Below are 25,218 nucleotides of genomic sequence, written 5' to 3' on the forward strand. Positions count from 1 at the left end.
TCCAACCAGTTTGCATTTGGATGCTGCTACGTCGCGATCCTGGCAGAATCTGGCATGTTAGTACGTCACTCAGCATTTCTGGAGCTCGCTTGCTCTCTCTCTCTCTCTCTAGTTGTAATGTGAAAATAGATCCGGCGAGTCGTCTTGCGAGCGTCTCGATCTGCTTGTCCCCCCGGCGGCAAACATCAGAGAGGACAAAAATTCCTTTGTGATGTGCGACATGTCTTTGCTTGTTTACGCCTTTTGTTTGACAGCGCGCTATTGTTGTAGTACAGCGTGCAGGATTTTGTTTGTATGCTAATGAGCCACGGTGGCTTTCTTTTGGGGCTGGGCGGGGGTTGTCGTTTGATGCCCGGTCCTCGGTGGACGCCCCGACAGACTCGAAAACGGGGGAGCCAACGGGGAGCCAGGCCGCCAACATTCTCAAGGCGGCTGCCGAGATGACTGTGACACAAGCGACTATATCCATATTAACCACTCTGACAACTACTAATACATGGACAATTTCAACTATGACAAGTCCCACATCATTAACAACTACAACCAAGACAACTCTGACAACTACTTCATTAACAGGTCCAAAAAGTTGCTCTCCATTTACATGTCCTACATTAGCCATAGTAACTCGCACTCTTAGTACATTAACAACGACAACAACTCATATTCCCTTCACAACCAACGACAACTACGTTAACAACCACGGCTATATTAAAAATACAAAAACCTGCTCCATGTACAACTGTTACATTGCCTACTACAGTAATAACTACAACTGCAACTACAAGTTTGACAACTACTGCTATATTAAAAAAAAAAAAAAAAAGACCACTATAACTACTACATTAACAACTCCAAATGCTCCTACACCGATAGCAACATCGACTACATCAACGACTTCAATTCCTGATACATGGCCAACTACAACTCCTCCTACGCTAACAACTACTATGGTTACAACTGTCGCAACGATATTAACAACTACAATTCCGACTACATCAACAGCCACAACTATTCATACTACATTAACAACTACAAATGTGAAAACAACTGCACCTAAGACCATTTAACAACTACAACTTCTACTACATCATCAGCTAAAGCTAAGACGACACACTCACAACTACACCAAGTGCAACTACTTCAACAGCTTCAACTACTACAACATTAACACATTTGAAGTAGGACTACTACTACTACTGCAACATATTTCCTTTTTTAATGTTTCCGCCGCACACATTTTTGGACAATTTGGGGCCGCCGTACATCAAGGTGAGGTTGCGCAACGCAGCGTTTCTGAGCTTCCGACCTGGAGTTGATTTGTGGGAAAACGTCAGCGTTAGTCAGCGTGCGCGCGGGCTAGCCGGATGCTAACGGCGAGGACACAGGTCGGGCCTGGGTGAGGCTTTTACACACCATTGGCGGCCAACGTTACGTGCAAGTGCTGCAGGGCTACGTTGCATAATACATGAGCACTCAGTTAATCCATTGATCCAAATTATGTCTTCTGTCTTTTCTCCTCCGTCAGCCTCGCTCGGCTTTTGTCGTCGCTGCTCTTACGATGTCGACAGCATCCGCCGTGAACGCTACACAAACGGCAGCCACAACCTGAAAAAAAAAACAACCCAAAAAATCTACATCGCGACGATTACAAGGGAAGAAATCAAGTTAGAGTAAACCACTGCTGCCTCTACATGAACAACTACAACTATGACACGTCATTTTACTGTAACAACTACATCAACCTGTACAACCCTATATTAGCACCGTTAACTGTGACAGCTACTTTAACAACTCCAACTGCGACCTCTTCTTCTACATGCACAACTATGACACTTTCTACATTCAAATATGAAACTAAGAAAACTACTACTACATTAACAACTACAAGTCGTACAAGAATAACAACTTGAACTATGACAACTCCAACCAGATTAGAAATTTCGACTGAGACAAGTACTCCGACCACCGCTACTACATTACCAACTAGAACTCGTGAAACACCAAGAACAACTAAGACAACTCCTGCCACATTAACCACTACACCCATTAGGACGAGCAATCGAGGTCAGGCCGGTCGTCTTGTCGAGTGTGACGCGCTGCAGCGATGACACGCGGACGAGTGCGGGCTTGTCATCGCTTCAAGCGGAAGGAACACGGTCTCTGTTTCCCGTCCGGGTTATACAAATTTGCAGGTAAAGTGCAAAGAGAGAGGATCTCTCCTCCTGAGAGAAGCGCTGGCGTCTTTAATTTGTACTGGCAGACAATGAAATATTCACAAGGACCCCTACAGGCAATTACATTAAAAGTGTGTGGTTAGACAACGCCTACCCTTTGGCGAGGCCCCGCGCCGCCTCCCCCCAAGCCCCCCCCCCGCCCCTGCGCCCCCCTCCCCACCTCAAAGGCCGCTTTGGTGAACTGTCGCGAAGTTTACAACGTCAGATTTTACCCGGTATGAATAATTCAAGGTGGAAGCGGGAAAAGGAGAAACTGGGAAAAGACCGCGCTGGATGTGAGCGTGCGCAGCTCGCGCGGCGCAGCTTCCATTTGCTAAATGCGGCAGAAAGACGCGCTGCGGCCAGCGTGTTTTGCCCGGCTAAAAAAGCTCGCCCGGACACCCGAAGAGTCCATCCAGCACCTACAACCGCACACGTTATTTCCTCACATGTGACGCCGTACAACGCGCTAACATTTGAGCATCCAGTCAACTTGCGCTAATTTGCTGCTCTGACGCCAATCGCGAGAATCCGCAAACAACTGACGCCAATTGTTTGTAACTGCATTTAGTGCCACGAGATGGCGTCAAAGCACTTCATGGAGACTGGAAAGCAACGTGGATGGGTTTATTTACCCATGTGCAACAACACTGATGAAGAATTACACAATAGTAATATATTTAGTGCTATATATGATTTAAGCGTTAGGTTCAGCAACAGGTGGATTTTTTTTTTTTCTGAGACGTCATAGCTATTAAGTACAACGCATGGAAAAATCCGTTTTGCGCGAGCTTTTACAGGTCGAATGTCAAAACAAAAAAAAGAAAATATCTCCAAATCATGACGTGCTAAAACATAAGGGAGGAGCATTTTTTGAAATCAGCGTCAAAAAAACATTTGGGGACACATACAACCGTTCAACACAAACAAATGACCTTCGCATGAGGCTCATCAATAGTTTTCGCTCGCGTACCGGCCGAAATAAGATACTAGCACAAAGTGGCGTGACATCGGATGCTAACAAATGTGCGCATGAGAAATTTACACAAATGACATCGACACACAAAAATAAATGTTGGCTGTAAACTAAGAAGCTATTAGTAGCGCCATTTGTGAAAGAGGCAAAAACACACGTATATTTTCCACCATGCTGTATGTTAGCGTCAAGCTAGCGAATGCTCTCTTTTGGTTCAACATGTTGGTGATTTCAATAAACAACGTTGAATTTTCTTTTGTCATCTGTGTCATCTTTACACCTGGAGACGCCTCACAAAAAAACATTCGTGGACCTTCATCCAATTCGGCACCCACACCATGTCAGTCAAGAAAGTTGAGTGAAATGAGGTCAGCGCACCTGGCTTAGCTGGCACAGTCGCACCACCTACCCGGCTTGGTGTCGGCCTCCCCGTGCACAGCTGGACTCCGCGCCGGTGTCGCCTTCCCGCCCGCCCGCTGGCTCGCCTCCCAGAGGACGGCGGCCGATGCATATTTGATGAGCGGGTCCCGGGCCCCTCTGGAGAGGGGCCGCCCGCACACAACAGGGACAATGGGCACCTCGCTCGGGTTCGCTCGGGTTACGCGCTGCTCCTTTTTGCAGGTCACAGCTTACAAACCTGTTACCAACAACAAAAGAATGTCGGCATTATTAGTCGGAGTAGTACAAATCTCTACTGAGTTAGTGGTGGGCACCTGCCCATTGGAACTCGTAGAAAAATATCAACAATAATGAAATAGTGGAATTATGTCATATAAAACATTGATACGTCACATTTTCATACATTTAAGAGACTGGCTGAATTATTCATTTTATTATTGATATTTTCTTTTGCACATCTCCCATCTTTACTCTAATTAGCGTCGGGATTAATTTAGCAATTATAACATCTTAATAATGTACGGAAAAATATAATATACAGCAAATGTGAAAGGTTTGTGATGTGAAAAATTGAAATATGAATATTACTTTTTTTTTTTTGCACCTCTTTTAACTGCGGCTGTAGCTGTGTTAGGAATTAACATTGAAATTCTTGACAATTGAGAGTCACCATTTTAAGCGCCTCTAATTAACCCCAAATGAAGTTCGGCTCTTCTAGTCGGCTGTTCACGATTTTTGGGGGGGCGTACTTTAATTTTGTTAATTAGCGACAGCTACTCGATCACGAAGTGGGGATGTGGCTTTGGTGACAATGAACTAATCATTTCAACTTTTCTTTTTTTTAAATGGAAGTCAGCAGACACCCGCCACCATTTCAAGTCAATTAACTCCAAATGAAGTTCGGGTGTTCTAGCAGGCATTTCCTGACATTTCCTGTGTGACCACACTATTATTCTTTTTTTTTACTTCTCCTGAAAGAAAAGTTTATTTCAAATTCAATTGAGTCCAAAAAATAGATATCACAAAAAGGGCTGCATAGACTTTGTAAAACCACTGTAGATACATATATCAATATATAGAAAATAATATTTATACAACAAATGACTACAATAAAACCAATAATAAATGTATACAATAAATAATTCCACACAACAGTCAGGTTATTTTATGAATTGTGTATAAAGCATGAGGAGTGAGTCACTTGCCTATATGCAATCTTTGGAGTTGTGCGTGCGTGCCTGTGCGCGCGCATGTTTGATTTAGGATTTTTTTTTTGTCTCGCCCCCCCTCCCTTCCACGAGGACACCCGCAAAGTAAACGAAGCATGATTAATTAATGCATTAATTGCCATGAAAGTGAATGTGGTTCACACAGGCAAGCAAGAGGAAATTCCTGCGCGCCTCACATCAATTAATAATCCTGAGCTGAATAAATAACTCTGTGTGTGTAGGTGTGTGTGTGTGTGTGTGTGTGGTCGCATTGTTTATTAATTGTGGGATCTGGTGATTAATCGACTGTTATCAATGGATTAAATCCCTACAACTAAATAATTTCTGTACAATTTGTTCATCAGTTAAATCAATTTGATTTAGTTGCTTTATATATATATATATATATATATATATATATATATATATGTACGCAATAAAAACATAAACGACCATTTTCTTTTTTAAATCAGCACACACCTATACATAACGCACCTTATGTGAATTTAAATGAGCAGCTAAATTATTAAAATGGCCGTAATCAATTGTTAGCCCCCCACTATGTAATGTTTTCCTTTTTCTTTTCTAATCTATATTTAAGATGTCGAGCAAAAAACCCACGTTGTGCGTAATTTTACGATTTAAACTGACATTGGCTCATTTTTAGAAACCATCCGTTGATTCTAGGTCAACTATCTCTTCGGGGGTGCGTTGGAATTTTTTTTTTTTTTGAACGTAGGCATTTTTTCAAATTGAAAACGAAGTTCTTACTTTGTCTTGCAGCGGGCCACCCAGCCTGGCTCGCTTTCTCCTCAGCAAGACGGACGAAAGAGGCACGCGAATGGGCGTGGCTCCGATCCGACTAGCACGCTCCGATTGGCTGAGAAACATTCTAGGGGCGTGGTTTGCTCCCGGGGCTATCCCTATAAAGGCGTCAGAAAGGGGGGGGGGCAGCTTCGTCTTCATCGTTCAAGTGTCCCTCCACACGCGAGGATTGGAGGACTTTCCACCCCTTTTTCTCCCTTTTTAACACATTTGACAACTTCCTGAAGTCTTGTTGTTTTTTTGGGGGGTCTTTGTGCAAAGAGGACGACGGACAGCTTGCCTCGCTCCCCCCTCACCTGCGTCATCATGATGTCGATGAACAGCAAGCAGCCGTTCAGCATGCACCCCATCCTGCACGAGCCCAAGTACACGCCGCTGCACTCCAGCTCCGAGGCCATCCGCCGGGCCTGCCTGCCCACGCCGTCGGTCAGTCCAACACGGGAGCCGGGGGGCGTGCGGGGGATTGCTTTGGGGGGGAGTCCACCTGAAACGAGCCGAAACACAAAAGGCGCGCAAAATCATGCATGATATTTCTAGCGCTCAAGTGCGGTGCGTTGCGCTGCGCTGCGCTGCGCTGCGCTGCGCTGCGCTGCTTCAATTATGCATCAAAAACAGTGCGTGTGGTCACACGATCGTTCGTCATTGAATCGGACTGATGAAATCCATCGCCGCATGTTTTTTGGAGGCAAGTGTCATTCATATGCGAGGTCACGCCTGTCTCCTTTCATTGTATAGGTACAAATTATTCAAAAGGAAGTAAGTGTGTGTGTGGGGGGTGGGGGGGGGCGTGACACGTTGTAAATATTAATTTTAGATGAACGTCGATCCGCTGCTGGCACACATTGCGCAACTTGCCGAGCAAAGGGGCCGTTTCATTGCACTCGAGTCAGCAGGAAACTTGTCGGAGACAAGTGCTGACAATTGACAGACGTCGAGTGTGTGAGCTTTCACCAAATCGTCATTTTGAAAAGAAGACCTTCGCTTCGGTGCACATTGGCGCAGTTTGGGACTGACTCACTTTTTTTTTACGTGGGCCTACAACGAAAATAAGTTTCGAATGGTGGCCGATACAATTAAGTGTTAAAGCTTAAAAAAAATAAAAAATCCAGCATTGGAATAGAAATCAAATTGCATTTTTTAATGATCTACAAATATAGTATGACTTGAATAATATGAACTCGTTTTTTTAAAAAAAATTTGTTAAAACGAATTTCACATATAAATTGGGCTACAAAAAATGTGTGTGTGTGTGTGTGTGTGAAGACTCTTTCAATTTCGATCCCCAGACACTTCCGTCCACTGTATAAATGCAATTAACCAGCAAAATGACAAGGGCGTGATGTCATTTAACTTGACACTTCAGTCGGCCTCGCAGTTTTCAGCATGCACTTCGGTCACTTTGACACTCAAATCAACAGCAAAATGTCAATTTGTCATTAATGAGCAAAATGGAAATATATGTAAACGTGGGGCTCTAGTTTGGACGTGAATTCTCGGTCAAAATAAGAGCAAAGTGACCATCTATGCGCATGTCATGAAACTTTTTGTTCAAGTTGAAACTGTAATTTAGTGGTCGGAGATCACCGACACTGTCAGTCCTGTGGAAATAGCGATAAATGCCAAATGTCCACATATCGACATATCATTAAAGGTGAAAATCGAATTGGCCTATTAATGCCGAGAGACTTCCAATTACAGTGGAAATGAAAATAAGAGCCCAAAAAATCCCACTTTGTTATTTAACTTGACTTCGTATAGTTGTTGTTTTTTTTCCGGTCACTGTGTAACTCCAATTAACAGCAACATGACCATATATGTGCAGGGCATGCCATTAAAATGCACTCCTTGATTTGTGTTAGTTTCCAGACGTGCACTGTACCAAAATGACCGCGTCTGTAGAAGTTTGTTTGTTTGTTTGTTTTTTTAAACTGCAAAATGGTGGGTAATGGTGGGCCCGTCAATCGTCGGTTTGTAGACACTTGCGGCATTAAAGAGCAAAATGACCGAAAGTTGACTCTGTATTTTGTTGTTGTCGTTTTCCAAATGAGATCCTATAGACACTATGAATAATAAGCGTGAATGGGCATGTCAGAAAATTTCCAGGAACTTCCGGTCACAGTGTGAAGACAATTGCATTTATGGGCTGTCATGTTCACTTGCCACACTTTGTTCGAGTATATTGCTTGCCGTCATTTTTCTTCTTTGGATTCGAATTTTTTGGTCATCTCTCCCCTTTTACTTTGTTGCTGGTGAGCAAAATGGCAATCAATATATGTGCGCGTCATCGATTATTGAATAAACGTGTCTGCTAATTCGGGATGCATCGAAGGACGCCGAATGCGACATTTGCGAGTTGATCTTTCGATTTGGCGAAGCCCAGAAAAGAGCGAGCGAAAGTCACGTTAGGTCGCTGCCATTCCATTCGCGCGTCGGTCGCGAGCCGCGCACTTCCGGTCAGCGCCTGAGCCCGAGTAAGCCTTTGAAGGAAGCGGAGCCGCCTGCGTGTTGCTGCGGTCCCGGCCCGGGTCTGCATGTCTAAACGCGCTTGTGTGTGCCGGCAGCTGCAGGGCAACATCTTCGCCGGCTTCGACGAGACGCTGCTGCAGCGGGCGGAGGCGCTGGCCGCCGTGGACATCGTGAGCCAGAAGAGCCACCCGTTCAAGCCGGACGCCACCTACCACACCATGACCACCATGACCAGCATGACGTGCACGCCCACGTCGTCGTCGGCGCACCTGCACCACCCGTCCGTGCTCACGTCGCACCACCACCCGGCGGCGCACCACCACCAGCCGGCGCAGGGCCTGGAGGGCGACCTGCTGGAGCACCTGACGCCCGGCATCTCCCTGGCCGGCGCCATGGCCGGCTCGGACGTGTGCGCCGCCACGGCGTCGCACATGAGCGCCATCAACCACATGCAGCACCACCACCACCACCATCACCACCCGCACCACTCGCACCACGCGCACCACGCGCAGTCCATGAACATGCACGCGCACGGCCTGGCCTCGCACGGCTCGCTGGGGGGCGCCGCCGCGGCGGCGGCGGCGGCGGCAGCGGCGGCGGGGGTGGTGGTGGGCGGCGTTGGCGGAGGCGGAGGCGGAGGCGGAGGTGGCGGCGGCGGCGGCGGCGGGGCGGGCGGCGACGCGGAGCCCGACCCCCGGGAACTGGAGTCGTTCGCCGAGCGCTTCAAGCAGCGGCGCATCAAGCTGGGCGTGACGCAGGCGGACGTGGGCGCGGCGCTGGCCAACCTGAAGATCCCCGGCGTGGGCTGCCTGAGCCAGAGCACCATCTGCAGGTTCGAGTCGCTGACGCTGTCGCACAACAACATGGTGGCGCTCAAGCCCATCCTGGAGGCCTGGCTGGAGGAGGCGGAGCGGGCGCAGCGCGAGAAGATGGCCAAGCCGGAGATCTTCAGCGGCGGCGACAAGAAGCGCAAGCGCACGTCCATCGCGGCGCCGGAGAAGCGCTCGCTCGAGGCCTACTTCGCCGTGCAGCCGCGGCCCTCGTCCGAGAAGATCGCCGCCATCGCCGAGAAGCTGGACCTCAAAAAGAACGTGGTGCGCGTCTGGTTCTGCAACCAGCGGCAGAAACAGAAGCGCATGAAGTTCTCGGCCACGCACTAAAAACAACGAAAATCCAAAACAAAAAAAAAAAAGAAGAAAAGAAAAGCCCCCCCCCATTACCCCCTCCTTTTTTTTTAGTTTCACTTTGGGGAGACCAGTCATGGGGCGGCTGCTATGTTCGTGCCTCAACGAGACATCTCATCACCTCGAGCGTTGCGGGAAATAACGAAATATACTTCGTTACTCGACTTGAGCAGATCCTTCACGTATCTGTTCTCTATTTCGATTTCACGCAACCGCCATGAAAAAAAAAAGAATTATCCCCCGTTCGTTTTTTGGGGGCAGACAAATCATGGCCGCCTGCTACGTTTGGGCCTCCGCGAGACATTTCATCATCTCGAGCAAGTAACGAAATATCTCGTTACTCTACTTGAGTAGATTTGCTGGCGTCTGCACATTGCTCGAATTTGACATTTTTGTGGACCTGTACGTTGTACACCTTCCTTTTGACAAAACTTCGCATATGACGTCGTGACGTAAAATAGACGCAGAGAGGTCAACAATAACAACGCACTAAAACAGGAATTCTCCAATTTGAAACGAGACATTTCATCACCCGTATTGCTATTGGAAATTACAAACATTTCGTCACTGCACTCAAGCGGATTTTTAGGAGTGTTTCTTTTCCTGAAAAATTGAACCCTGATCGTTGTCCTCGAATGATGACGCCATGACGTTAAAAAAAGACGTAAAACAGAGGCAGAGCGTGATTGGTGGAGGACAACAAAAATCAGGGAGTATTAATGATCAGGAGAAGCAAGATATTCCCCATCCGTGACCCTAGTTGAGGTCATTTCTGAAAGTTGTCACCTACAAGACTGACTTGTGGCTAATGCAAATTTTCTCCATCCTATGATATTGAAAAAAACCTTGACAAATCCTTCCATACTCAAGTACATTTTAGAATACGTATTATTTTTTTTTGTCCATACATAGATGGATGGATACAGAAATATATGTATGTTTTTTTCCCCCTACGGTGATGAAATGTCTTGTTCAGATGTTTCCACGTGGGCAAAAACTGGACTGGGACGAGGGACTGAAGGATTTGGATAAAACCCCCGTGAAGGCACCACGCTCGGACTTCTTCATTCATAAGGCAATTGTTGTACAAAAAAAAAATACAAATGACTCCCTTTTTTATATTTATCATTGTACATATTGTGTGAATAGGCTGCACCGATGCATTGAATTGTTTCTGTTGATTATTTTTAATGATGACAAAGAGCGAGCGAGAGAGAGAGAGAGAGAGCGAAATAGAAGCCACATGCATGTTTTGTTTTCTTATTTTTTATGGATTTTTTTTTTTCAATCGATGGAGGGCGTCTTCTGTGCGAGTCGAGGAAATTCCCAGTGCAACGAACGCATCGCAATAAGAAGAAGCAGCAACACACCGTCGTGTCGCGGCTGTGTGTCTACCTCATTACTACACGCGCACACGCACACACTCAAAGTGTTCATGGTGATTTAACGCACACACTCACGCAAAAAAGCAACAACTTTTGTTTTTCTTGTTTTCTCTTTTGGATTCACAGTCGAAGGACGAGTCACTGTAAAAAGCTGTCACCACAATGATGCTTTGACAATCAAGTACGACCATCCATTGATTTGTATTATTGATCATAGCAACCATTGTATCTTATTATTTGTTCGCCCCGCCCGCCCACCTCCCGACACACACGGAGCGCACTTTGTAGATACATAACTTATTCATTTCATTATTTAAACATGTCCCCCACCCTTTGTTTTTATTTAAAATTAATTTATTTCGATTTTTTTTACTTTTATTTAAATGAATGAATTTCATTTGTGGAAGTGTGTTCTTCAATAATGTGTCTGTGTACATGACAGAAGGTGAAATAAAACGTGCACGTTTTACGTCATACGGTCACAACAATCCGTTATTATTGTTTTCATCATTTTCAATATTTTTATTTATATAATCCATTCATTGATTTATATTAATATGAAAACAGGGAGGAAAATGTGTTTATTATTATTGGCCACACACACACACACACACACACCCACATACCAACACACACACACACAAAGTAGTGATTAATTTCATCTGATTGATGCTGTGAAAATAACGAGTCATTGGTCACTCTGATTTGATTCATTTTGAAAAACAAAAATCAATCATTGGCCTTTCTAAAAAAGCGATTCAGTCATTGGTTTCTCTACAAAGTGTTTGACTGCACCTCAAATGCCGAAAACAGCAAACAGTCATGGGCCTCTCTGCAAAAGCGATTTGGTCATTGGTGGCTCGAAAAAAGTAGTGCTTAATTGTCTGCGGGCCAGTGCTGAAAATATTCCGCTGTCATTTGGCACTCTAAAAAGTGGATCCTTTCTGAAAGCACGATCGGCCTTTCTAAGTGAGTGGTCCAGTCATTGGCGGCTCTGAAAAAGAACTGCTGGAAACATTCTACAGTCATTGGTCACTCTCAAAAGTAGTGATGAGCAATGCTGGAAACATAACGAGCTTGGAGGACAACATTGGCCACTCACAAATAGCGATCAACTGGATTGCAACCTAGAGGGAAAGAAAGTCACGGGCCACTCCACAAAGCCTATTGATATTGCTGGAAATCTTTGACAGTTATTGGCCATAGGCACCTTTTGGGCATGGGCACATGCCCCAAAAATATTGACACCATCTATGTTGAAAACATTCACCAGTCATTGACATCACAAACTTGTTGGCCACTCTAAAAAGTGTCGAAAAGTATCTGGCCGGTGCTAAAATATTTGACACTAATAGGCCACTTGCAAATCTAGTGACAGTCATTGGTCACTCTGAAAATGTTCAACCGTATCCGACCAATTGATGAAAAAAAAAAAAAAAAAAAATTGGACAGTCATTGCTCACTCCCCAGATTCTTTTGTTGTTGCAACTTTCTGGTGGTGCCATCAATCCCTGAAACAAATGCTCCAATGTATCTGACGACTGGCCCAAAAAAGTCTCTGTCAAAAGCGCGACGAATTGTATCGGACCTTTTCTGGAAACATGACATCATCGTCACACATTCCAGTCATTGGCTGCTCCAAAACGTGAACAGTTGTTTTGGGGGGAACTTTAAATAACAAAATGACGTTTGATAGTCAAAGATGGAAACAAGCGACTTGTTGCTTTCATCCCGCCGATTTGGCAGCCGAATTGCAGGCGAAAGGCGAGCGACGACACGTCCGGCAGACGTCAGCCGTGCACATGCGACTCTCACACACACGCGCGCGCACACACGAGTGCAGCCGCGCATCCGCCTCGTGTGCTTTTGTCTGCTTCGGTTTTTTCTCTCTTTTTTTTTTCCATGAAGCGAGGAAGCACATTTTCATAAATAGACCTTGGCCGAGCGCTGCGGCCATGAAACTTTAATGACGCTCCGAGTCTTGAGTGCAGCGTCGGGGTGGGGTGGGGGTGGGGGGGGGGCATGAGGGGGGGCCCTGGAGAATAGCAGGCCTCTGTTACGCTACTAAGTCTTTCGCTTGCGCTCTCTCACTCACACATATATGCAAACAACCCCCTCTCTCTACCTCAGGACCCCCCCCGCACACACGAGTGCGCGTGTTGTGGGGATTAGGACGGAGGCCGTGGAAGTCTAATCTGTTATTCTTTTATTATTATTATTATACCCAATGTCTTGAGGGGGGACTGACCTCCGCTAATATACCATTGATGGAGAAAATTCATTGAGGCAGCCGTGACCGCACGCACGCACGCACGCACGCACACACCCAAACACACACTCACCGGCCAACACACAATGGAAGTGTTCCATGGTTTTGCTACAATATTGATCATTGGCATACATAGATAACACCGGAAGGGAAGGTGATCACATTTGTACAAATAGTCAACCTGAGAGGAGAACCTGTAGTTGATTTTCAGGGACCATAAATCTGGGGCAGGAGTGTGGGAACTAAACTCCAAAAATGGTTTACGTTGTAAGCCCGATTTTTGGTCGCCACCGATGTGCACTTCCCAGGGCACTTGGCACTGTTTTTTTTTTTCAACAGCTTTTTATTCTCAACTGATCAAAAATGTGATCCCCATCACTGTTGGATGACAGCTACAAAAACATCATCCACACACACTTCTCGGTTTATGCTCCCCGCAAGAGGGCCACATGACCCATGAGTGTAGAAAAACTTTTGTCCTCATCAGCTCACAAATGCAAGTACAAACACACACACACACACACACGCTTTGTAAGCACAAGTTTGTCCGCGTAAAGTTATAAAACACACAACACATCTTTGCCTCCATCTTGTGGCATCTTGGTGCCGAGGAATTGCATTCAAGTGAGTTGAGGAGCTTCCTTTGAACAAAAGGTAGCGCTTTGCCGCCACCCTATGGCATTTTAGTGCCAAGGAACTGCGTTGAAGTGAGTTGAGGAGCTTCATTTGGACAAAAGTAGTGCTCTGCCACCATCTTCTGGCATGTGTAGGCAATTATAAAGCTTTTTGGGTGGGCGCGAATTATTCGTAGTTTTTTTTTTTTTTAGAATTTGCGGCAGGACTCGGTCCCTATCCTAGCAAGGGTTCGCCGGATAGTGCTAAAGACCAGAAAACACACACGGCAAATGACCCCATCCTCAGCAAGATAACCGCAACCGTGTGAGGGCGTTGAGGGAGGAAAGCCGTTACGCATATGAGGCGCTAATTAAAACATGGCGTCGGTAATCAGGAACATTGTATGACTAATCAGGCCTAATGAGCACGGCGGTGTTAGTACGGTGTGTATGTGTGTGGTGGGGGCGAGGGGGGGGGGGGGGCTCTAGACGGTGACAGGCGATTTATGAGGCCTAACTAACGTGCGGGCTTGCAGGACGACAATAGCGAGCAATCCGGACAAATAATGCCAAATGCGGACGAGGCGTTCAGGTGCTCACCGTAGAATGGAAAATAAACGAGCAGCGCGATTTGTATTGTGGCGCTGGCGGGGAGGGTGCACAAATTCCAGACGGAATGCAAGGATATGAATTATGGAAGAATATCGTAGCAGCCATATCAATATTTACAGGGCAGGAATCCCAGATCTTGGGAAAGCCTCCTTTTGTCTGCAGAAGACGAGTCAAATAGTAGAAGAAGGAGAAGTGACAGAGTGGGAATTGAAATTGAGGTTGAATTAAAAAGAAACTGAAAAAGAAAAAAACCCAATGTGCGTAATGTGCATAAGAAAGAAAAAAAAGCTTCCTTGTAACACTCAAATAGCTCTTGATCATTTCTAATCAATTATGTAGCAAACAGCAATTATTGAAATATTCATACGCACACTGGCAATTCAACTTGTGTCATGACTTAAGGCCCTGCTGAGATGTTGCTGTTTATTATTTAGTAGCTCGCCGGACCACTGACAGCCAACACCTGAGTCAATAAAAGCGCTGATCACTTCAGGGATATTTTTAGAGCGGAAGCGTGTAATAGGACGAGAGGAAAAACTCGACAAAAAAACGGAGTAAATCCCCTCAAACATTGGGAAGAAGTTTGAAAGAACAAAGATGTATAAAATAAATAATGTTCATATTCTTATTAGTGGTGGCCGAAGTAGAGGAGTTGGCATCCAAGAGTTTCCTTACGGCAAACTCTTAAATGTTGTGGAATGGAATCAAAGCGGGAGACATCAATTTCAAATAAGACTACGCAATATACAATATTGTACATTTGGTTGCGCTTAGTGTAAATTAAAGCCAAACAGAAAAGGTTCGATTGCCCCCCCCCACCTGCTAGTTTTTCCTTCCTCCCCCAACCCCCTCAAAAAAGGCATGTTTGGAGAAGCCAGAGACGTAAATACAAAGTTGCACTTAATTCAGAGAAGTGTGTTCAAAGCGCGCTGCAGTGCATCGGGCTCCTCTAATCATGTCTCATCCATAATGCATGCGCAAAAACTGACAAGATGCCCTGCAAAAAAGAAATACATTTAAAAAAAAAAAAAAAAAAAACACAGGCGGTGCAAAGCTTATTTTTTTTCCCCCCCTTCCCTCCGACAGACACTGGCTAAACTTCACCATTTAGCAGCGGTACAATTTTAATGAAATTTAAAAAATCTATTGACGTGACGGCTCGGGGGCTGACGATTGCGGCTGCGCGGGAATAAACCTTTTTTTTAATTTATTTTTATTTTTTTAAATGGCTTCAGATGAAGGATTGAATCTAAATTCACGATCGATATTTATCATCAAATGGCTCCATTCTGGCAACTGCTGCACGGCAGACGGTTGGCCTCCAACTTGTTTCTCGTTTCACACCCGATGATTCCAAAATAATGTCAAGTGAATTGCTCCATGGCATAAAACCTGAAAGATTTGCAAGTTAACCTCTGGAATAAGATGACATCATCAGCTGTGCCAAAGATGTGGTAAGAAAGTATAAGCAACAAGTAGTAAAAATGACACATGTACAGCAAATCAATAAAGACATTTTTACAAAAGTGTGTGAGGGTCACACAAATATATATATATATATTTTTAAATATGCGGGAGGGAAATGGTTATGCTGACTCTTTTAAGGCAACATTTTCCCAAAAATGTTTTTGTTCTTTTTTTCCTCGCTAAACTTTAATGACACAAACACCAACAAAGTAGCCATTATCCACAAGCTCCTACTGGTGCGATTGTCTCTTACCATAAGCACAGCACACTATACAGAACATGGGGGGGTGGAATGAAATGCTAAACAGACACTGAGAAAATAAATAACTAAATAAACCAACAAGCCACTAGAGAAGCTGCAAAAGCACCACCAGTACCTTTCAAAACTGACAGAGAACCAATAACTGGTGTGTGTGTGTGTGTGTGGGGGGGGTGTGCGGGTACGCGTGCGTGTGCGTATGTGTAAGGCTTGGTATGTGCTCGTGTTTGGGGATTGGCTCCATGCGGAGCCGCTTGCTTTGCTTGCTTTCTTGCTCTGGCCCATATACAGTACGCTATATTCCTGAGTGTGCGCGCGCACGCGCTCAGCGCTACTTTCTGGTCTCGCCGATGAATAATGCAGCGCCGCCAGGCCGCCGGGTTTCCAGTTAAATAACAATTTGCTTAACCAGTGTTCCCAGTCACTGCCAGCTGCACTCGCACTCTCACCTTCTATGTACATTGAGATGTAGATTTACATTTCGCAATAGAAACACAGCGACGACTGCTCATTACACTTCAAGACCTACCGCATACGTTTCTATCGGCAAGTTGCCGCGCCGGTCACCTCGTAACACTTGAAGGGAACGAGGAAAAACGCATTTCACTGCGAGAATCGCAGAATCGAGTTGTTCAGTTATCATATAGAGGGAAAAAATGTGTCAGGATCCAAAAATACATTTGGAATATTACAAAAGAAAAAAATCTATCCTGTGCGACATTTCGCAAAATCTGCCATGTAGAGTCCAGAATTAAAAAAAAAATTGTTTTACTCTTCTCAAACACTCTTAAGACATTTTAACCTACTTAAGGCACACTTGAGCTGATGAAAACAGACGTCTTAAAGCGTTCCTTGGTTCTCGCTCACTAGAGCATAACATCACTTTGAGGAAAGGAGAAAGACTCACTTGCACCAAATAAGTCCTCCAAATAAGATCCCGAGTGTGCTTGCTTCAAGGTGTCTACTTGTCACTCCCAGTTGAAGTTGACTGTACAGCTGGCATCTAAAAGAGAAGACGGTTAAACATTGCCTGTTTGATCATCTGCTAGCTTAATGCTAACATGAAATGTGAAATGCCATGGACCGGCTAACAGAAATTCGCATTGATATTTAACAGCAATATTCCAACAGTGGAGCCGCCCCCCTCGGCAACCCCGGAACGTGTAATCATAAATTGGCTCCTCCAAGGACAATGTTTTTGGGCCCTGGTTAGGCTAACGGCCAAGCCATTTCTGTCAAAGTTGACGTAGACAAAGGAAAACTTCCGTTTGGGAGCCGAGCCTTGATAATTCCTCCCCCGCATATTTTTCAACAAAATCTTGACTCAACCAACATCCTGTGGTGGAGTTTTTATCATTTTGCCGATCGGTTCCTCCGCCCAACTCCGCTTCGGCCGCCCCTCCGCCAATCACCCCCACCCCCCCCACCGCCATCGGGAGTCTGAGCGGAATTTGAATGCATTGAGGGATTTTTACGGGCGGCGAGGCTTGTCGGGTAATTCTGTTAACAAAAGGTATCCTTAGACGAAATTAAATATTTATCCGCTCTATGAATAACAATCGGAGGGGAACGCAGGGGGAGAGGCGCTGTTTACTTTTCGGCGGGCTTGGCCTAGCAGGACTGCGTTGCCGAGATGATTGCCGGATCGCGAGTCGGCGTTGGAGATTGGCGAGCTACTAAAAGCCACGTTCGCACTCCGATCCAGCACGGGAAGGAGTGAGCCCGCCGGGACTCGGGACTCAGCGGGGGCCTCTTGACTTGACCACGGGGCCCCCGCCGACCCCGTCATCAGACTCACGTGGCCTGAGGAAGGCCTCCATCAGGGTCCCACTGCAACACCTGCGGGTGTTTGCCGGTGCATTCTCCACATGATCTGAAAATGAATGATAAACTTTACGGCGGACCTTCTCGAAACTTTGTGTTCGATGTTTGAGTACTTGTCGAAAAGATTCAAAAGTCTACATTTTGAATGGGTTTTTAGCGGGGCTGTTCCAGTCAGGGTTTTAGGCTGCCGATTCCGATCATCCATGAGTGAGATGGGCCGATCGATCACATGGATTAGCTGCGTATTTCTCAATTTTAGAGCCGCTCACTATCGACTCATTTAATAATGGATTCATCCGTGAATTCTGTTTCGATGAATTGCCGAATCACATTCATTCCATCCAAACTTCCATCGCTTTATCGACCAAACGCAATTACGTATTTCAAATTGACAGTGCAGAAATTGCACAAACACATTATGATTGCGTTGCTTGCTGCTTTGATTGGTAATGTTGCGCAGCGTGAAGGAAAAGGGCAAAGGGGGCGCTAGACTGCACACAGGCCGCTCTCTCGCTGGCCGAAGGCCGCCAAGTACGAGTCGCGGGCGACCGCTTTTCGGCATCGGCAAGGACCGACATTCGCCGACCTCGTACTTTTCCACAGAAACCGTACCATCGCCCAAATAGTTTTTAGTGTACGTTAAAGAGTGTGTTCTGGTTGAGTTGAAGCTCGAATCACTTGAAAGGCGCTTCAAGCCTTCTTCTTCTTCTTGAGACAACAGGCCCTGATGAGGATCGCTTGTACAGACAGAGGCCTCGGTGTTTGAACAAAAAAGTTGAACATCCGTGTTTGTCTTGGTAGATCTTTCGCTTGGGCAGAAAAAGGAAGCATTTTGAAACGGGGAGGGTTTGTTTTGAGAGGCGCGAAGCAGACAGATGCGCGGCAGGCCCTCATTGATCTGCGGCGCGAAGATCACAAACTCCTTTTTTGCTCCTTTGTATTCCTTCCCGGTCATCAATAATGGATCGGGCGGCTCTGATGACATTAACGGCCGGGATGAGCTTAATGAGCCAAGCGGTCCTGACTGATCTGAAGGACTCGGCGGCCATTTTGAATCAAACCCACACGGCGGGAGGCGGGGCGGGGTGGGAAGCCATATTGATTCCGAATCAAGTCCGACGCTTTGATTCCAGAGTCGGTATCGGACGCCGCCGAGCTTTCCGGCGATCGAAGGGTTGGCCACCCGAGAGGACGACCTGTTGTGGCCACTGCAACTTTCCATGAAACTTTAATCAGCCTCGCGCCGAGGATACACGCCCGCCTCTTTTTTTGGAATAATTAATTCTTTCTTTTAATTTCCCCAAGCGTTGGCCAAACAGCGAGTGCGATGGTTTCCACGCGCGCGGCAAAAAGGTTTCAATCGGAGGCCTTTGATCACGCCTGATAATATCCCAGCGGTTGACGGATGAAATGGAATGGCGGCTCTTTGATTCGCCGCCATGTAGAAGGATGCGATGCCTTCGTCTACTAGATTACAATGCATATATATTTTATAATCCACTAGACGGAAGGTTGATAAAGCTATATCGTCATTTGATTCGGGAGCGTTCCAATTAGCGTGATCATAAAGATTTCCGGATGGGACGCGCAAAAACGGGTAGGGAACATTGCACTGCGCTGTGTCGACAAACAAACAAACAAACAATGACATCATCGATTAACAGACTTTGAGTTGATTTTCATCACATCACATCACAACCAACTACAAAAAAATCGTTAGTCGTTAGTTTGCCCCTTGCCCCGCTTCTATTGAGTTACCCTCTTGAGAATGAGAATCTTAATGAACAAAATGAGCTTTTCATCGTGTTTACATTGCTTCCTTTTCATTATCATAGTTTTAAAATGTATTTCACTTCCCCCAAACTCGCCGTGAAAGATTATTTGCTTGCGTTATTCCACTTTTTTGCGATTCTGACAAGCTCACAGTCTTCCGAGGATTTAACCCAATAAAATATTTGCTCCGCAACACAGGATAGTCAAATTTATGCAACATTTTTTTCCGGGTGGTGAACATTGATTCCTTCAAACTTGCACTCCGACAGTACTTTGGGGGTAGCTGGAAGGATATTCCCATAACCCTTTTTTTTTTTAATTTATTTTTTTAATGAGAGCAGATTTGCTGAGCGTCCATTTTTTGAGCTGCATTTGAACTCATGCAGCGAAAGAAGCGCTTGGAAACCAGAACGATGACAGTGGAATTCTGAATTCTGGAATTTGTGGGGCGGCGTGGCTCAGTGGTAGAGTGGTCATTTCCCAACCCGGAGGTTGTGGGATCGATCCCCGGCCATTGTGACCATGTCAAAGTATCCTTGAGCAAGATACTGAACCCCCAGCAGCTCCTGATGCTGCTCATCAGTAGGTAGATGAGGTACAGTGTAAAGCGCTTTAAGTACCCAAGGTAGAAAAGCGCTATACAAGTGACAGCCCATTTACCAATTCTCAATTTGCTGGGTGTGTAACTGATTCTTTGAGGTGTTTGTATTGGATGGCGGAAAAGTTTCAAAGGCGAGCGACATATTCGGTAAATTTACCGGGGAGGTGGCCCCAGTAAATTTAAGCTGCGGAGTTTTGGAATCAACCCAAATTTAAAACTCAAAATGAGGGGAACTAACCGAGAATTGAGAGCAATTTAATGCTATCAGATTTAAGCACAATGTCAACATTTTGTTTTGCCATAAGCAGACGCCAATGCAAAACAGATAGCTCTCCTTGCCCACATGCGAGTGCATTACAGAACCTTAATTACTCTTTTTTTCCCCCTTGGCTGTAGTGACGGCACATCTGAAGTCAAGGAACTTAAAATTCCCTGTTAAGAGATCGTCTTCAATTTAGTCTCTTCCAGGTTTATTGCCATAAATTGCCGGCAATTGTAATGTAAAGTTTCCCCCCTTGAAAAATCATTGGAATCTTCCAAGGGTGCACGTTGGTCCACGTGAAACTGTCTGGAGGGGCCACGCTTGGCCCACTCGCCAAGTCTTAGATGGCCTCGTGCCTTTGAGAGTGGCGAGCGAGGAGCCGGATGTCCTCTCCGATTAGCCGTGCCGTGTGTGAGTGCACTAATGCACCTTGCTATTAGCATGTTTCTCTGGGTTGCCACGGGCGGCCTAAGCCCCCCCCGCCCCCCACTCATAGCCGCCACCCTGTTTCCACGTGTCAGGACGCATATCAGTCAGAGCGCGCCGTGGCCCGTGCCACAAGTAAGAAGCAGGGCGTGGTTGCGCCGGCTGACAAGCGCATCGATTTTTGCATTTTGTTGTTGTTTAGTTGTTAGCGTCCATACACCGGATTGGATTTTAATTGCTTTTGCCCTTTGCCGATTAAAAAAAAAAAGCAAAAGACTTGGGATGTCCGATAGCACTTTTTTTCAAACCAATACGAGTCCAAGTACTCAACGATACCAGTAATACTTTTTTGATACGTACAATTTTTATGAAACCAGACAATTTTAGACCTTTTTTGTTTATTCCTGACAAAAGGCAGAAGAGTCACTCACAACTCACTCTGATTTGGGGTGTATTTGTGAGAAATTGACAAAAGTGCAAAATAAAACTGACAACTCCCTCCCTGAGTTTTAGTCCATGTTCAAAATTAAAAAAAACAGAACAACAAACAATTAGAGTCCAACCCCGGCATACTTGCAGTTCAGCACTTTTGGATTTGCATATTCACAGATTTTTTCCAATATTTTATTTACATTGTTTTATAGTTTTTACTGGAATTTGAAATGTGTGTGTGTGTGTGTTGGGGGGGAGATCAGATCTTACTGTATATTTCAAACCATATTGCCCACTGCCCATGCAGTCAAAAAACATTTCCCAGTGGAAACAGTATATCACATCTTTGCAACATTATTGAAAAATAGTACAGTCAGTGCAATTAAACTACACACTTTTTGCACTTGCCATTGACTGCCATTCCTCCCAGTTAAATTGATACAAAACGGCTGAATACAAACGCACAGATAAATTAGCAGCTGCCATTATGTAATGTACACACAAATATCCAAACAAATGTTTACACTTGTTGAGGAGACTAACAAACGGTTTCCAAGCAGGAATCAAACATATATTTGAGCTCATGTGTGTTGTTTACCTGTTAATTGTTGAACAAATGTTGATAAAAAAAAACATTCACGGAGCAGGAGACTCTTCTTCTTTTGTATTACTGTCAGTCACGCCTTTATGGTGTGGCTAAAAGTGCGCCATCTGCGGCAGCTAGCTGAATTGCAAGTGTATAGTGTAATCCCCATTTGATCTTATAAAAAAATACAAATAAAATAACAATACTAATAAATTATAATAAATTATAACAATAATAATAAAAAAATATATATAATGATATATATATATATATATATATATATATATATATATATATATATATATATAAACGACGAATAACGAATGGATTCGAAAGAATACATTTGAAAAAATGAGCGTGATTCATTCTTTTATGAATAAAATGAACAATTTTACATATTTTCTCTATTTTTTTCAACCTCCTTAAGGAATAGCCTGGCTCATCTGTCCGTTTGAAAAATCAAACGTGGCCCTTGAGCTCAAAGTTGGCCCACCTCTGGGATCCACTCAGGTGGGTTCAAATTCACAGGTTGGCAATAAAAAAGAAAAAAAGCCTCCACTCCAGTAAGAACTTAGCTGGGCCTGTCGAGCCTGTTCAATCATTCATAGAATAGGAGGGTGCGAAGCCTGTGTGCCTAAAGAGCTTTGTTACCATATTAATGCACGTCGGGCATGAGAGAGGCGCGTGTGGGGAGGATCGAGGCATGAAAGGGTGATTGCTGGAGTCCTCGGAGGGGGGGCTCCAAAAGCCTCTGTTCCCCCACCCTCCCTCCATGTTCCCCCACCTATTATTACATCCCTCCCGTGTTACTTTCTTGTGAAAAATCGCCCCGAGGCGAGGCCCTCTCCTGGGCGGCGCACCCCCGAGCGGAGCCCTTGTTCCTTCCATCGTCGGAGGCCGAACCCAGGCTTTTAGCGGGATCAGCCTCCGAGGCCTCCCCCGGCCCCACACGCACGTCGGGCTGGTGCCGCGCCGCGTCCCAGCCACGTGGCGCACCTCCTTCCAACTTTCACACGGCCCCCATTCAGACACGACTGGAGGTGCTTGACACGCATAACCTGGATCTGATCTGCACTCTAAAAACAGTTGGGTTGAAAATAACACAATTTGGGGTCAAAAATGGACCGATCCATTAATCGGGTCAATTTGATCCACCTTCTTGTGTTGTTTTGTACAAAACAGCCCAATTTTTGGGGGTTGTTTTGGACAAAACTGCCCAGAAAGTTGTTTTTAGAGTGTGGATTCAATTTGACTAGTTAGGGCACTTTTTGATACTTCAGAATTACAAAAACAAACACAACTGCTACCATGAGCTTAGCCTGTTACCTGCGGACACCGAGCTACTTATGCTGCATGCATCAAACACAGGAGAACCTTGTTCTCTCTCACTGCAGCTGTTTGCTCGCTTGCCTGCTTCCGACCGATGCGTTCAATGCAGCGTGGTTTTCACAGTATTTTCTATGATTGTTTGGCCTATGCAGAGTCCACCATTCCTGTTCCGACACTCCTCTCATCTAAGGTGTCTTTTTCTATAATTCCTATAATCTGTAGCTAGAGGGCTACCAAATACATTTTTCTCTTTGCAGGCCCCAAATGGTCTTACATAACGGCCCTTACTGAGGTCAAGACAAGATGATGAAATCTCATCCCGCTACCACGGCGGCAGGCGATGACATAACAGGAGCTGCGAGGGGGCGAGATCACGCAACCTCAACGCACATGGGACCGCAAACCATAGCGACTGCGTATGTCCTCTATGTATGGACAGTATGTGACACGGTTTACGTCACTATCGATCTACGGGCCGGGGTTTTGGGGGCCACACATCCCAAGACGCAGTCCCGCACAGGTACAGCATGGCGGGCTCCTCCTTGTCCCGCAATCCACCTCTGGCAGATCTTTTATTTAGCCCGCTGCAGCAAACGGCTCCTCCTCATGAATTATGCAGCCGCGGGCCCTCGGAACAAGCTCCAGGCCGACTCTACACCTTGTGTGTGGCTTAAAATATAGATAAAAGCCCAACAGCCGGCTACAAACATTCTTTTTTTTTGCTTCTCAAAAGCCAAACAGGCTGGCGAGGAGCGAGTCCGCGCTGCAATTAGGCACTGCAGTCGGTGGAGAATCCGTAGAGATGCGTGCCGACTGATAGCGGGATCGGGGTAGGGGTCAGAAGCTACGAGGCGGCGGAGCAACAACAACAACAACAACACGTCCGCTTCTTATCCGTTGTGAGATGAAGGGCTCGGTGCAATTTTTTTGGTTGGCTTGAACCGCGCGCCGCGTGCAGACACTTTTATGTGTCAACGAGATGAGCTTGAAGTCGACTCCCCCCGTGCCGAATTCATAACAAAGCTTACGCAATTTCTCCCAACCGCAAGGACGCTTCGTGTGCCAGATGCGCTTCTTTTCAGCTGGAAGATGAAACAATTAGGCCCAGATGTAACACACCATGTGTTGATGTGGTTACAATCGTTTTTTTCATCATTTCCACTGGTAATTGGGGTTCTTGAAGTCTTGAAATGTATTGGTTTGATCAGTCGCTGTGGCGTCAAAGTCCGGTTCTCGAGGGCCACTTTCCTGCAGGATCATTGTCAGGCTCCCGCAGAGCTTGCCGATGAGCTGATCATTTGAATCGGGTGTGTTGGAGGAGGGAAACATCTAAAACATGCAGGATACCGGAGTTTGACAGACGGAGTTTGCGCCCTATAGCATCAGACAGACAGACACTTAAAATGGAGACATTTCCAGTACCAGGAGTGAAAAGCAAAGAACTGAAGCGCTCTAGCCCTGTTAGACACCCAACCTTATACTGCAAGTTGAACACTTGTCACTTAGGTTGAAACCAGGAATCCTGACCACAAGTGCACACAGGAGTACAATCCAAATGGGATTGACCCAGGATTGACAAGACTGCATTGGATTCCATCACTAGCTCTGTGACGAGTTCGCTAATGGTAAAGACAAACAATACAAGAGTATTTGGTTCACGTCAACATTTATTTGCATTTGACATCGGTTGCGTCTTCATTATTCAAAAGTGAACACAGAAGCCATTGTAATAGCTCAGTGCACTTATGAATTGTTTAAAGATAAATCCGTGCCACGCGGCCTTAGCGTGGCCGCGCTGATTATTTGAAGAGGAGTCGCTGGCCGTGAATTCAATAGTGAATATGGTATCATACAACGGCCGCTTATCTATTCATGGTGCCATTAATGAATCATAGCTTCCCCCTCCTTGACTTTATACTCCAGACATGCCCTCTTTGAATGTGTCATAAGCGCCGATTCTTTTTTAATGGCCTGGCGTACGCCGCAGACCAACCGACACAAATATGCAAACATGATGCAGCGTAAAGGGGAAAGCGTTTGACACCGGGTTTGATCATGAGGTAACGGTGTACAGTCGGTATGATTGTCACGCGGTAAGTTTAGTGAGG

At 45.6% G+C, this 25,218-nt stretch overlaps 1 protein-coding gene and 1 long non-coding RNA gene across 3 annotated transcripts in view; one reads left to right on the forward strand and one right to left on the reverse strand.

Annotated features, from left to right (window-relative positions):
• Positions 1-21,847, reverse strand: part of LOC147133816 (uncharacterized) — a 39,894-nt gene extending 18,047 nt beyond the window's left edge. Inside the window, exons 1-5 of one of the 2 annotated variants that reach the window (XR_015081918.1) lie at positions 21,794-21,847; positions 16,785-16,880; positions 5,918-6,105; positions 3,599-3,826; positions 1,509-1,605 (exon numbers count right to left, since the gene is read on the reverse strand). This is a non-coding gene — a long non-coding RNA (uncharacterized LOC147133816). Of the gene's footprint in view, positions 1-1,508; positions 1,606-3,598; positions 3,827-5,917; positions 6,106-16,784; positions 16,881-21,793 lie in introns of those variants that run through there. The other variant, XR_015081917.1, reaches the window with a different exon arrangement.
• On the forward strand, positions 5,767-11,130 carry pou4f4 (POU class 4 homeobox 4). The gene is made up of 2 exons (XM_086013228.1): positions 5,767-6,047; positions 8,183-11,130. The coding sequence occupies exons 1-2, from the start codon at positions 5,928-5,930 to the stop codon at positions 9,245-9,247; spliced, it is 1,185 nt and encodes a 394-aa protein (XP_085869354.1). The 5' UTR covers positions 5,767-5,927; the 3' UTR covers positions 9,248-11,130.
• Positions 21,848-25,218: the final 3,371 nt, after the last annotated feature.

This window comes from Filicampus tigris, chromosome 17 (genome assembly GCF_054856515.1).
Source record: "Filicampus tigris isolate MCC_2025a chromosome 17, RoL_Ftig_1.0, whole genome shotgun sequence".
NCBI lineage: Eukaryota > Metazoa > Chordata > Actinopteri > Syngnathiformes > Syngnathidae > Filicampus > Filicampus tigris.

Bases quoted from the DNA above. Each gene is read 5' to 3' on its own strand.
- pou4f4 (XM_086013228.1), top strand. From the start codon at position 5,928: ATGATGTCGATGAACAGCAAGCAGCCGTTCAGCATGCACCCCATCCTG. The intron at 6,048-8,182 runs GTCAGTCCAACA...GTGTGCCGGCAG, and splicing joins CCTGCCTGCCCACGCCGTCG to CTGCAGGGCAACATCTTCGC.